Consider the following 15,218-nt stretch of genomic DNA (forward strand, 5'->3'; position numbering starts at 1 on the left):
GTCCGTTTCTTGTGTTTTTTCTAAAAAAAAAAACTAGTTCATGTAAAATTTCTACGTTATCTGTTGTAAAGTTCTTGTGTTTAGACCTTATTTTTTTCCTCCAAACTTGTTTTTTCTATCCTCTGAGCACCTCATCTTCCCCACCCATTCCTCTCCGTCTCCGACCGCTGCATGCCTCCACCATGGGAGGTTCTATGTTGAACCTATGCAATAAAATGCTCTGCTACATTGTGAGGCTGACTCCATGGAGGAATAGCTCCTATGCACGAAACCAGGTTATATGAAATAAAAAAATATTTTCTCTCACAGTCTCTCTTGCCTCCACCTGGTATATGATTCCACCCCAATTCTATAAACGGTGGAGAAATTATAGTTCACATCTTATCACTCGTAAGGCCAAATATAGAACCAGTCCCCTCATCTTTGAGCGGCGGGGGCTACATTTTGCTCGCCCGAGGAGCCCATAAAATCCCAACGTCTAAACAAAGCCTCTACATTTTATGGGCTATTGGATGGTTCTATATTTTGCGGGTCGGGAAAAAAAAAAACCCAGCTATTGTCCTATTGGATGGAGCCTGATTTTTTAGGTCAGGCTTGGGCCGTCGGTGCATTTTCAGTGATAAAATAATTAAAATAAATATTTCGGATCAGGTTTAGATCGCGAAAAAAAATTCTAGGCAGAAAAACTTGTGTCTAGGTCGTTCAGGTCTAAAAGCCCGCCCCCCCCCCCCCCCCCCCCCCCCCCCCCCCCCCCCCCCCATCGTCGGCTTCAATCAAAAAAGAAAAAAAAAGAACCCTATCGGCCAATCCAATCCGTTCACACACGCCTCCCCAATCTCGCCGGCGCCGGCCTCTTCTCCGGTCGCCCCCACCGCTGCTTTAACAGCGCTCACCTGGTCGCCTCACGTCTCCTGAACTAACCTACTCTCCTCTTTCTACTACTTGTGCGGCAGGGGCGGTGGCGGCGGTGCGATGGGGAAGCACGAGTTCCTGACGCCGAAGGCGATTGCGAACCGGATCAAGGCGAAGGGGCTGCAGAAGCTACGGTGGTACTGCCAGATGTGCCAGAAGCAGTGCCGCGACGAGAACGGGTTCAAGTGCCACTGCATGTCGGAGTCGCACCAGCGGCAGATGCAGGTGTTCGGCATGGCTCCCGACCGCGTCGTCGAGGGCTTCTCCGAGGAGTTCCTCGAGTCCTTCGTCTCCCTCATCCGCCGCGCGCACCGCCACTCCCGCGTCGCCGCCACCGTCGTCTACAACGAGTACATCGCCGACCGGCACCATGTCCACATGAACTCCACGCGGTGGGCCACGCTCACCGAGTTCGTCAAGTTCCTGGGGCGCGAGGGATACTGCAAGGTCGAGGACACGCCCAAGGGATGGTTTATGACCTACATCGACCGTGACTCGGAGCAGGCCGTCAAGGACCGCCTCAAGCGCAAGAGGATCAAGTCAGACATGGCTGAGGACGAGCGCCAGGAGCGCATGATTGCCCGCCAGATTGAGCGTGCGCAGAAGTCCTTGAGGGTGAGTCTGAGTCCGGCAGTGAAGAAGAGTATTCAGGTTCGGATGATGATGGGGAGGAGCGGGAGGATGACTCGCAAGAGGCAAACAAGGCAACAGGGAAGATCGCGATTGCACTTCAGAAGGCTATGCCAGGGCCCAAGGTAAATCCTTTTGAGGATAAGCCAAAGATGAAATTCGGTTTTGACGAAGAGGAGGAATTGGGTACCCAAGAGAAGGAGAAGGATGAGGTGGCCAAGAAGAAGGGAAATGATGTGGAGGCAGCAGAGGCAAGGAGGTCAGCATTGGACGAGCTGATGAAGGAAGAGGAGAAGGCCAAGGAGAGGAGCAATAGAAAGGACTACTGGCTGTGCCCTGGGATTGTGGTCAAGGTGATGAGCAAGTCATTGGCAGAGAAGGGGTACTACAAGCAGAAAGGGGCGGTGAAGAAAGTTATCGACAAATATGTTGGGGAGATTGAGATGTTGGAGAGCAAGCATGTTGTTAGGGTCGACCAAGATGAGCTTGAGACTGTGATCCCTCAGATTGGTGGGCTGGTTCGGATTGTAAATGGGGCTTATCGGGGGTCAAATGCCAGGTTGCTCTCAGTGGACACAGAGAAATTCTGTGCAAAAGTGCAGGTTGAGAAAGGCCTCTATGATGGGAAGGTTATTAGGGCTGTCGAATACGAGGACATTTGCAAGATATCCTTATGATATGCATTATACAACATGATTCATTCCATTTTCCTAGATCATCACTGAAGCAAACAATAGCTATACAAGTCAATGTACTAGCTCTGTCTGGTAGATGCCTAACAGCGTCTGTGCTTGTTATTGCTTGTGCTGTAATATCTTCTGTTGAAGCAGTGTTCAATATGTTGATGTTTCTAGTTCACTGTAACTGCTGAAAGGCTGTGTGTGAGAATATGGTGTCATGTATGTTTGCTTGTTACTAGACCAGAATAACCGTATTGACAATTTTGTAATATTTGGTTAACTTCTATATTTCTGTTTCTAGTTAATATTTTACCAAATGTTTTCTTGGTAGTTTGAGCATTTCTTGTGATAATGTCATCATATTTTTGGATGCTATTATGAACGTAAAGGACTCAACTACATAAATACCGCCAACAGATAATTGAGAACAAGAAGAATAGAAAAATTGCTTGGGATATTATCAATATGAAAGAACCAACTCAGTTTAGTCAACTACAGATGATAATGAGAGATACGTGGGTGAATCATCACCTGGTCATTTGGAAGATCAGAAGGGAGAGAATGCTGGTAGATCAAGTAGTTCTGGAAGCTGTGGTAGTGACTCAGGCTTGTCCTCTAGTGGTAAATGCAATGTTTTCAAGTCGTCCAGTCGAACCTAGTCGCCATGGGACCGACTAGGACGATTAATCGGACGACTTGTACAAGTCGACGGTACCCCTAATCAGTCAGCAGGGACCGATTAGGACGATTAATCGGACGACTTGAAAACATTGGGTAAATGTTCTCTTACTTTGAATATATTGTACCAAGAAAATCTTTTGAATTCTGTATTTTTCTTTATAAAAGTTTGGTTCGGAAGTATTTGGAGGACATGAATTTACCTTAAGGAGCATGTGCAGATACGGCACAGATAAGTTCATCAGCAGATGGTTCTGATGCTGTGCAATCACCCAGAACGTAGCATATATGGGCCAGGTATATTTTACATTAATGCAGCAATCATTTGCATTAATGGCCAATAGCTTTGGTAAATTCTTCAAAATCAGCAGACTCTTTAAGAGTGTAGAGAAAATTCATGTTTCATGGAACTAGCTTAATTTATGAATTGTTTATTCTAGAAAGATTTTGGATGAATATTTCTCACCTGGCTTACAGAGGATGCTAATTTTGCTGATTGATAACTCACATGAGCTAGTGAGCAAGCCTGAATTTGTCTATCAGGTAATCGGGTTATGTTCTGTACTTTGCTAATCTTAAATGTTTTATATTTTTTCTATCTCCATAATGTTTAAAAAATATTGAGTTCAGGAGATTAATATTACATGTTATGTCTCTGTATAGTTGAATGTTCTGTTATTATGTGCACTAGTAGGTGTAGGTTCCATGTTTTAGGTGAGAATGCTTCCTGAAGAACTTTACATTGTTAAAATCGACCGATTCTTGATTTTTAGAACCTTGATAGGAAGGCAGAGGCCTTGATGCTGGACCAAAATTAGTCCAAATGTTATTTGGTTCTGGGGACCATCGATCTGCAGACATTGTGGCAAGTGTACCAGAGGAAGAGCTTGCACATGTTCCCTTAGGTCTGTATGGGTTTTTCAAAGTATGCTATGCCAAATGATGTGTCATGATATATGCTTATAAAGGTTTGCCCATCTCCTAGTGTGATCTATGCTTATACAAGATCATGCTGACTAATGGAATGCTCACTTCAACATTATAGACTTGAATACGACGTTGTACTGAAGGGACCATTCAACTATCTGGCTCATGATGAAGCTGGTATACCCCGAGAATGGTAATTTCTGACTAGCACGGCATAAGTCTGCAAGCATTCGCATCTATAGGAGGTTAATGTTCATATAGTTTCAAGTATGATGAGAAGTTCAAACCAGAAGCTGCACAAAAACTTTCAGAGGTGAGAGACTGTCTAGTTCTGAGAGAATGCAAGTTTGAATGCTAAGTGCCACTTGATGTACATGATAGACTGGGTAGGTACTCTAATTTAAAATTGTCTTCCTAACCCAGAAAAACTGTGGAATGTCTCATTGGCCATACCTGCCATTCATATCCTTTTTGAGTGACACGTGCTATCTTTTCACTTTGAGATAGATGAACATGACTATCTACTCTTATCTGTTGCCTCGAATAGTTAAGAAGCTTTGTGCATATGGTAGACTGATAGTGATAGTGCCCATTACTGGATTCAATTCACTTGTTTCTTTCTTAGATAATTCTTGTGAACAATTGGATTATCTGTAGAGACAAACGTGGGGGGAAATCTTGAAGGAAAACCCCTTTTGTACCTCAACTGTGGCCACATGATTCATAATAATTTCCTGTCACTGCCAGGTGTCATTCAAACCCCCTAAGCTAAGAAGATATTCCAGTCTATAACCTTGCTAATGGCCTTGTTGAAATTCTCTCTAAAATGCACCCTGCCGATAGCCCCATATTTGGATGACAGTAGGAGGGCGTCACCACAAGCTAACTTAGTATGGTATCATATTTCTTGTTGAGTAACATTGAATAAAGTCTTTAATCTTGACCATTTCAGATTTTTTTTTCTGGCTGGAGTAATCACAACTCATGAGTGGAAATTTTTCTGCCATCAAGTGGGAAACCAGATATTGTAGGCCGGCAGCCCTGAATTGGGTAGGATGCTGGATTACTTGGAAAGCATTATATTAACAGTGGATTTGTTGGACAGAGATGAATTCTTCATTCTGTTGCAGGCTTAGTGAGTACCAAATGTTGTCTCCAGCCCTGCAATATATGATCTGAACAACTATTGGCTGTACAGTGAGCACCAAATCGTCGCTGGTCCAGTTTGTTTTACCAGCCCCCATAGTTGTTGTTGTTCCATAAATCATAAGGGCTCCTTGAATTTTGATTGTGCAGTACCCTGCTCAAACTAGAATGATAATTAGCAGGACTCTCCCTTCTTATAGCATTACTTTTCTTGTTAGAAGAGCTTTCAGTTTGAGACAGTCCTGGCCGTTTCATTCTTGTACAGCTGGACTGCTGGAGTGCCATCTGTAGGAATAGGAAGCTAAAATAGCACGCCTGTGCACGCGGCAAGCATCGGGTGGTTTCTTGTCTTTGTTTGTATACTAGTATGAGGGGGTCGCGCGCCCGTGCAACGATACATGATTCTAAATATGGAGATTTTGCTATGTAAAGATTGCTGCCTCGGTCGGTTGTTGGTCTATGCTGACTATCAGAACTCCATATTCGTGTGGTCTTCTTGTAACTGACCTGTTTTCAGGTGATAATTCAGGTGAGGTGTCTGAGCCAAAGTGAGCAAGATTCAGTAAAACGTTTCAGAATATTAGTGTTTTATTTACCAACCATGAAAGCTCTGCGCTGAAGCTGAAACCCCATTCTCCTGGCTTTGCCCTTTGCTGTTGATGTGGAAGATGGGTTGGAGGTCCCCTCAGTAGCTTCTTTGCTGAAAAATAAGTTCATCAGAGCTTAGTTCAAAGTAATTACCAGACTGCAATTAAAAGAGAGAATATGAGTGCTATAATCCTGAATGTAGCCTAGGGTGCATATTTGCAAGGTAGGAAATATTACACGGTGCATACAGATATATGATCACAGGCAGGAGTTCACATGGCTAGGAAGCAGCAGTATCAAATCACAGTGTAGGCAGACAATAATTTGGGGGAAGAAGAAAACCAAAGCAACAATCAAGGAGAAGATAACACATCAGGACTTAGAGGCACCTCTGATGAAATCAAAGGCTACAATGACTTGAGTAGGGCCCTTAGCAGCGCCGCAGGCTAGGGGCGCTGGTAGGAGTGAAAATGGCTTTAGCGCTGTACGGGTTCAAGATTGCATCAAGATTGTATGGAAGGAGGGCATCTTCATCTGTAGAACCTTGTAGAGTTGTAAATTTAGACTCTACACCTGCTTATACACATTTATGCGACAGCTGTATAAAAAATGAAACATGGTAGCTAGGATGATGACTGCTTCTTATATTATTTTTTTGTCTTGTAATGGATGCTAAAAAAATGCCACTGCTGGGTATAGAATTAGGGGTGCAGACAGATCACCCCTACAATTAAATTTAGTTGTTCTATCTAAAATGAATATCCGTGATGTTGTAGGTTTTACGATGGATGTTCATATAACATGGAGGTAGGTATTTTTTCAGTCTTCTCTCAATTTTCTGATAGGAATCCATTTGTGTACCAACAATGTATGTAATCATAGAGACATTCTCACATGCACAAACTATTTTTGAATAAATCTAGAGATTACCTGACCGAGAAAATCCAGCAAACTAATTAGGGAACTCGTAGGTATGTACAGGTATCGAACCACGAATAAAATCTAGCAAAGAAATTAGGGAACTCCTAGGTATCTACAGCTATCGAACCACGAAACCTATGGAAATAAACCTAATATTAGATAAACTCCCAAAGCAAGAAAAGAAAGACCTTTATTGTAAGCAGTCTCGAGATCCTGCTCGTAATGTAGGGCAACGAAGGGCAGCTTTTTTGTCTAAGGATGTTCATCAGGCGGTCAGTCAGATCACAACCAATAAGATCCAACCTAGGAATAGCATGAAGAAGCAAGAACCTTGCTTATAGAGACCAGAGAAGAATAATATAAGTAGGTCGTATTTCACACATGTAACATATTGCAGATGATGTGTGGCAATGACTAAGCTATCTGGTGTGCAGGTTGCAGTCTCACTCGATATGGGCACATTGAGACACCATTGCCTATGCAAAACTCCTACGAAGACATATCCTTACAGGTCGCATTAAAAACTGTCAATCATAATGCTTGAGTTGCTGTAGCTAGTCTACTCTTTGTTAGACCAAATTGAAAATAAACTTAAGATTAGATAAACTTCCAAAGCAAGAAAAGAAAGACCTATGTTGTAAGCAGTCGCGAGCTCCTGCTCGTAATGTAGAGCAACGAAGGCCAGCTTTTTTTCTCTGAGGATCTTCATCAGGCGGTCAGTCAGATCACAGCCAACAAGATCCGACCTGGGAATAGCATAAAGAAGCAAGAACCTTGCTTAAAATATTAACATGTCATGAACCAACTGCCCATATGTAAAAGTAAATTTCATATAACGCGACGTAACAATAGGCATGTACACATTTATGCGACAGCTGTATTAAAAATGAAACATGGTAGCTAGGATGATGACCGCCTCTTATATTATTTTTTTTGTCTTGCAAGGGATGTTAAAAAAATGCCACTGCTGGGTATAGAATTAGGGGTGCAGACAGATCACCCCTACAATTAAATTTAGTTATTCTATCTAAAATGAATATCCGTGATGTTGTAGGTTTTACGATGGATGTTCATATAACATGGAGGTAGGTATTTTTTCAGTCTTCTCTTAATTTTCTGATAGGAATCCATTTGTCTACCAACAATGTATGTAGTCATAGAGACACTCTCACATGCACAAACTATTTTGAATGAATCTAGATATTACCTGACCGAGAAAATCCAGCAAACTAATTAGGGAACTCGTAGGTATGTACAGGTATCGAACCACGAATAAAATCTAGCAGACAAATTAGGGAACTCCTAGGTATCTACAGCTATCGAACCGCGAAACCTGAAACGTTCATGTCGTTGCCTTATTGAAGCTAACCTTTGGTATTGAAATGGGAGGTTTTTTTTGCAAGCACACTATGATCATGCACCTGATAAATATGTGTGTCGAAAGACCCAAATAAACTTGGAAAGTTGCTTCCCTTGGTCTCATACAGTAATACCTCTAAGTCTAACAAGCAGGCCAGGGACTCCAACAGATTTGAAAGAACAACAGTGCACATAATTGCAGGGAAAACTCAAAGAATAAGGAGAACCAAAAGCCTGACAACGTCATCTTTGGGAATAGGCCATGTGTTCATTTGCATTAGTGGAAAAACACATGACAACAACAAGAAATATATACAGGCTTGGTACCAGAATATGATTCTGAATAAATAAGCTGTGGCTATAAAATTTCAGTGCCCATTTCTAATCTATATCTATATGATTCTTAAAATTTTAATGAACCTATGGTACATGCTTAAATGCTTTGGACTCCCAAATAATAAGTATAATGCAGTAGCATTTGGAAAATGTATGTATATTATGTAATTGTATCACCCAAAAAAGAATTCAAGACACCTTGGTAAATCCAAATGCACTGCATTAACATTTATAGCTAATATCCATTTTCATAATCTTGTTAGTATTCATGACCGGGAACAAGAATAGAGGACATATGTAATCAAAAAATTTTCAAGAAACCTTGGCTATTCCTAGTCCACCGCACTGTCATTTATACTTAATATATTTGTTGACTAATAGCATTTATGTTTGGAAATCGACCACACAGGACATATGAGAAGAAGCGTCAAGGAATGTAACTTAGATATGTTTGGAAAGCACAAATGACATAATGAAGAGACGACCAAGGATGTAAATTCCACAATCATTTGAGGCTATTTCATGAAGTAGAAATCACATAGGCATCGACAAAATCATAACTACAAAATCGAAATAGTTGAGAACCTGGAATTGTGGTACGCAAGCCAAATCAAAACATGTTAATGAACCATCCCAAGAAGAAGATGTGGGGACAACAAATCACAGTGTCATACATACCTATGGAAGGGAGCAGCCGCGCCGTAAAACAACCGGCGGGGCTCATCTGTTGCGTCGTGCCCGAGGACGACAGCCTTTGGGGCCCTTGCAGCGGGAGGCGACCAGTGCCACCAGCGCAGCACACGGCGGGGGGCGGCGTCGCTCTGCCCCTGCGGCGCGGGGGAAAGGGCGTCGAGGAGGAGGGCGCTGAGGGCTGGCGCCACGGCCGGCAAGGAAGAAGAGGCAGGTAGGGTTTCGTCGCCGCCGACGGCGAGGAAGAAGAGGCAGCTAGGGTTCCGTCGAGCGCCCGTGGATTGGCGGAAGGATGCAGCGCAGGGGAAGATAACTATTAAGTTTGTTACACATGAAGACTGACTAATACAGCCAAAAGCTAAAACAAACGGGCCACTGCGAAGATGGTTCAGGCGCATTACTTGCTGTAAAATGTAATGGAAAATAGTTTTACCTGGCGAAGAAACTGTGCAATTTGGTGTACTGAACATCCATGTCTTTTAGGACTGTCCATAGCACCAAAAAATCAATACTCCTGCAAAGGCATAGTAAACTAATATTTAATCTCTTGCTTGAAACAGAACTCAAATTCTAAGAATAGGTGAAAAAAGTTCGGTGAGCGAAGGGAGCTTAGAGGAACTGAGGATAAGATCAGGACAACGACACCAGTTCAGTCAGGATTAAAGTATGAAACAACACTAACTAAATGCCCACAGAAGGTCATATAGAAGCTGGTATGAACTGCATGGATCACGAGACCTTAGATGCATGGGTCAGGAATTTGAAAACCTGTACAAGCTCATATAGGAACAACCTACACAACTGAATGACTACTCCATAATGATCGAAATGTTTTATCGGACCTTACATTCGCAAAATCACCCTTGCATTTCAAGCACTGAAGATTAAAGGCTTTTGTGTGTTACTCCAGAAAGAGAACGAAAAGGAAATCTAGGAAAAAGAAAGAAAAAAGATAGTAACTTACGTAGTAAAAGTTTTGATCCCGAATTCACCATAACTTGGGCATATTCAATGATTTCCAGGTAGTTTCAAGCAGCAGTTCAGAAGAAACAGAAGTTAGTAAACCGTGGGTATATAACTAAAGAGACCCTAAACAAAATCTTTTAAAAAAAGATAGTAACCTATGTAGCTAAAGTGCTGTTCCTAAATTCAAAAAACTTGGGCACCGTTAATTTGTTTCAAGTTTTTTGAAGCTGCAATAGAGAAGAAACAGAAGTAAACAAAAGGTGGGTATACAACTAAAGGCCTCAGTGTGAATCTTTAAAAAATAAATAAGATAGTGACATATGGAGCTAAAGTGTTGTTCCCAAATTCACAAAAACTTGGGCATCGTTAATTCGTTCCAAGTTATTTGAAGCTGCAATCGAGGAGAAATTGAAGTAAATAAAAGGTGGGTATACAACTAAAGCCCTCAGTGTGTGCGCCTAGCTGCATCTGGAAAAAAAATGTGGGGCTGAGCTCCAACTGAGAGAACAAATGGTCTTGTTATGGAACTGTTAAATTCAGCTCTGGATCATTTATCGCTAAATTCCTTGATCTACATCATTTTTGGAGAGGAAGCAGAAATAGCAATCAGAATTATGAGGTAAGCAAGTAAATTAAAGACCTCCAAATTTACAACAAAAGACACATATACTGAAGTAAATAAAAAAACAGTAAAGAAAATTAATCTTTGGACAGCCGGTTACCAAGCGACATCTGCTATTAGCTGAAGAAAGCCTCAAGCGGTTTCATACATAAGACACGTGCACGGGAGAAGTTAGTTGCCAAAAAAAAAAGAGCTCTTCCATAACTTCACAAGATCTGCCTGTAGAAGCCTGGAGCAGTAGAGTAGAATGACAGATAAACTATTACACCTGTAAGTGACATGAAAATCAACAAACACATTTCTAACATAAAAGATAAAACTGAGAAAGGAAACTAAAGCATGTAATTGTTAATACAGGAAGTATAATCTTCAGTGTAGTCCTGAGAGAAGGCAAGACCATAACCAGTTAGTTTAGCTCTGAAAGTAAGGTGCTTAGAAGACAACATACAAATAGCGCCAACTAATGATTCCATTGGAAAACTGAGGCTCAACATATCAATAAGCGAGGAGCCAGGTATTTCATAGTTCATACAACTGCACACCAAAGAAAGGAGATTTAGCACAATCTGTGCACACATTGAAAACAATCACGTAGATCAGGCACTGAAAACAGCTGTATTAGCTCGTGCTAAACAGAGCCAAACTCCCAGAACTTTTTTCCCTGGGCCAGTTTGAAGCCATATTTGCACAAACAAGGTCTATGCTGCGAGATGTGAGCTTCATCAAGATAGAGAAAGTGAGGGCAAGAGAGAGGAGAGCTGGGAGCTTACCTCGTCGTCCACGCAGCCGCCGCTGCCGTCGTTGGCGAGCGTCTCCACGCGGAAGCAGGGCACCACCGCCAGGGGTGGGGTCGGCGCTAGGCGCCCGCGACCTCCAGCACGGACAGCTAGGGTTTCCTGTAGCACACGAGCACACACAGAGCAGAGGGAGGAGGCACCACCGAGGGGCAGCCACGCCTGCGGCCACCGGCTCGCCCGCTTGCGCCGCGCCGTGGCCGGGGACGGGCATCGCAGCCCCGCGCCCTGGCAGCGCCTCGCGCCGTGAGCAGGCGGTGCGAGCACGGCCGGCACGGCGCGAGGCCAGGGGAAGAGGAGGAGGGGGAGAGGAGGACGAGGAGGAGGAGGAGGCCGGCCGCAGCCGCCGTGCCCGCCCGTGCCGTCGCCGCCCCTGTCCGCGTGGAGATTGAGAGGAAGAGGGAGAGGGAGAGACCGCCGGGTGAGGGAGAGAGGAAGTTGGGAGAAGACTCTGGAATGAGAAGCGGAAGGCCAAGTATATATTTGCCAGGCCGGATTCGGATGAGAAGCCAGGAAAGCCGAGACGAAGCAGCTGAGAAGCCGGATAAAGCAGGAGAAGCTGCTTCCGACGGAACCCGCTTCAAGCGTTTTGGACCGTTGATCAGCAGATCGGACGGCCATAAAATTTCGGGACGACGTGGACGGTGGTTCTGTCGGAGGAGCATGTCCGGCTTGTATGGGTTAACTACTAGTACCATCTGCTGGAGTAGTTTGCAGTGAAGGTGCTGCAATCATGCCAATCCAGCTTGCAGTGCCCCCCCCCCCCCCCCCCCCCCCCCCCCCCCCCCCACCCCACACACACACACACACTTTCTGTAAATAGCGTTAGCTTAGCCACAAGGCTTCAGTGGAGGCTAGCAACCAAACACATGCTGTTGAGCATCTAGTATCTCCGTTTTCACCTCCATGTAACCGTGCTTGTGTGATTGTTTCCCTAGGCTGGTGGCAGTGGTGTCGCTAGCTTGCAGGTTGCTTCCCCGTCACTCCTTCTCCATGTAACCGTAGAGAGTAGCCCTGTATGTTATAGTTACCATCAGTACTAGTGCGGCTGTCAAGTGTGGACCAGGCTTTGTAAGAATGCCGGATCACTTGGAACTTGGAAGATCACCACCTATGTATCAGTCAGCGTCTTGTTCGCTGGGCTTATAAGACATATTTTTTCAGTCAACGAATAGTATTTTCTCTCACAACAAATCAGCCAACAGTACTTTCAGTCCTGACTTATCACACTAACGAAGAGGGCGCAGAGATTGCTAGATCGGGAAAAGGACTGATTGTTCATCAGCCTGATGCTGCCTGCTGCCTGCCTCTGCCTGCCAGCTCAGTGAGCTGACAGGATGTCTCAGCTGTGTAAACGTCCCTGCTGAATGAGCATTACACTGCTGGGCATGATGGTTACCCCTTGATGGGATTCAGCATCATAATAAAACCATTCTTGGTTGCACGTATGCGCCACGGGGGATTTATATAGTTGAGTATTATATACTTTTCTGCGCTTGGTGATTGTGAAATCATTGAGGTTGGTTGGATGATCTGGCAGTTGTAGCACCTGGTGGACCTGGGTTTGTTAGAATTCAACGAGAACGTGGCAGGAGAGGAGGCAGCCGGTGGCGGCTGGCCAGCGAAATGCCGAAACCCCCGCGGCCAAACCGCGCGACGCCACGCGCCCCCTGGCGCCGCGCCGGCATCAATTCATGTGTGCCACCAGTCAAAGTCCGGTCACCAACTCCCGCAACGTGACCGATTGCGTTGGGAGCTCCCATGTTTACTTCCAAAAATTTTTCCCAAAAAATACTACAGTAGTCATCACATCAAATCTTACGATACGTGTATAAAACATTAAATATAGATAAAAAAAACTAATTACACAGTTTAATTAAAAATCACGAGACGAACATTTTATGCCTAATTAATTTATGATTGAATACTAATTATTAAATAAAAACGAAAGTGCTACCGTAAAAAAAAAAAAAATCCTAAACTTCACCCAACTAAACACCCCAGCCATCCTGACGGAAACCGCCCTGCCGCTGCCGGCGGCTGCCTGATTGCCACACGGCCGCGTCTAGTACGCTTGGAAAGTCAGACGAGAAAGCGTGTTGGGCTTCTTGTCTGCCTTGGTACTCGCGAGTCGCAACCAGCCCAACACCAGCAAAGCAGCAACGCGGCGGACCGTCACCGGGTTGGTTCATCTGACATCCACGCCGCAGCAGGTCGGAGGGGAGGCGATGTGCTGCTGCGACGGGGATTGCCGGCCGCTCGGGTGGCTCCTGGGCCTGCCCTTCGCGCTGCTCGCCGTCCTCGTCTCCTTCGTCGGCGCCATCATCTGGATCATCGGGTGCGTGCGTGCCCTGGCCTCGCAGCCTGGGTTCCTTCTTCATCTTCTTGCTCCCCTTTTCTTCTCTCGTCTGGATCGATCGGCGCCGCCATTAAAGTAAATTAACTAACTTTAATTTGTTTGTTCTGTGATGCGCATCCATGCAATTGCAGGCTGCCCATCTCGTGCATCTGCCCCTGCTGCCTCTGCGTGACGGTGCTGCTGGAGGTGGCCGTGGAGCTCGTCAAGGCGCCGCTCCATGTGATGACCTGGTTCACCTCCAAGATACCCTGCTGAGTGCCGATTCAGTTCATCCCAGTCCCAGTAGCTGTCCCCGATCATACGTTCTTGCTTTAGCCGGAGAGATTGCTGTACATTCGTTTCGTTTCGTCGTCGGTTGGTTCATCCTAGTACTTTGGGATCTGCGATTGATTTTTCCACAGATTTGGTGACTGTGACCTTGTGATAAAGTACCAGTAGCACAACTTCTTGTTCTTGAATTGAATGCATGGAGTACCAGTGCCCTGACTATGACGATCGGCACACACACTGACTTTGGTTACGGCTCGCAAGTCTTTGCGTGTGTTTCCCAGTCCTAGCCCAGGGAATCCGCAAGAAAATCGTCTGAAATTGCGAGGGTAACACGAGCGGGGCGGGCGGTTCCAGGCGGTCAGCCGGTTGCCTTCCACTTGCGCTTCCGCGGCGGCGGCGGGGTGCCGGCGCCGAGTGGGCCTCGGGGTCGCTTGGGTAGTTGGGTTTAAGCAACTGCTCCACAGTGTTCAACTGCCCGACGTGCCGCCGGGGCCGGGCTAGGTGCCTTCTTTCCTTCCCATTAAAAGTCCATTTTAAACAGTAGTTTCAATTTTCTTGTTAATTCTAATGCCCTGTTTGTTTCTACTTATGATCGGATTCTCAATGAAAAAACGAGAATTCCACCAAGCATTTCGATTATTTCTGATTCTTCTAACCGTCGCTTTAGAACTTTGAACAAGGATCCAAAAATCCCCATGCTACAACAATTATAAGCGAATCGATTATAAGTAGAAAAAGATAGGGCCTAAAACCATATATTACATCCTCGGAGTTCTCAAAAACATTTAAATTACCTCTATGCCTTGGTTTGAAGTGGTTCTAAAGGTAGTTTTGTCTTTTTTTATTTCAAAAATGCAATAAATACATAATAAGGTTTTAAGAACAACAAAATAACATCTCTAAACTTCTTAAAAAACTCAAGAAAAATCATAGAGATATTGGATGTGAAGGATACGAATAAAATATTTAAAGCTCATGAAAAATATATCTAGAAGCTTCAAAAATAGATTTAGCCCTTGGAAAATAGCAAAGTATCTAGAAATATCTATAACTTAAAAACACATAAATGTCTTGCAGTTCAACTTCTAGAGATATTTTCTTGAGCTCTAAATATTCTATTTGGGGTTCGTTGTATCCCAATCTATCTCTAGGATTTTTCTTAGAATTTTTAGAAGCTTGAGACATTTTCTGTAGTTTAATAACCTTGTAAAAATATTAACCAGATTTTTTAACTAAAAAAAGACAAGACCGCCTTAAAACCACTCCAAACCAGGGCAATGGGTGATTTTAAGGGTTTTGATAGTTCGGTATGTGTGATGTCTGATTTAGAAGTTTTAAGA

The 15,218-nt window shown here is 44.2% G+C and overlaps 2 protein-coding genes across 2 annotated transcripts; both read left to right on the forward strand.

Annotated features, from left to right (window-relative positions):
* The first annotated feature begins 768 nt into the window (after positions 1–768).
* On the forward strand, positions 769–2,406 carry LOC136457477 (KIN17-like protein). Its single transcript, XM_066457511.1, is given in 3 exon segments — positions 769–861; positions 954–1,519; positions 1,522–2,406. Coding segments are annotated over 2 exon segments (1,245 nt in total). The 5' UTR covers positions 769–861; positions 954–972; the 3' UTR covers positions 2,220–2,406.
* A 10,947-nt stretch (positions 2,407–13,353) lies between these two features.
* LOC136457478 (signaling peptide TAXIMIN 1-like) lies at positions 13,354–14,094 on the forward strand. The gene is made up of 2 exons (XM_066457512.1): positions 13,354–13,587; positions 13,740–14,094. The coding sequence occupies exons 1-2, from the start codon at positions 13,478–13,480 to the stop codon at positions 13,861–13,863; spliced, it is 234 nt and encodes a 77-aa protein (XP_066313609.1). The 5' UTR covers positions 13,354–13,477; the 3' UTR covers positions 13,864–14,094.
* Positions 14,095–15,218: the final 1,124 nt, after the last annotated feature.

This window comes from Miscanthus floridulus, chromosome 6 (assembly GCF_019320115.1).
Source record: "Miscanthus floridulus cultivar M001 chromosome 6, ASM1932011v1, whole genome shotgun sequence".
Taxonomy (NCBI): domain Eukaryota; kingdom Viridiplantae; phylum Streptophyta; class Magnoliopsida; order Poales; family Poaceae; genus Miscanthus; species Miscanthus floridulus.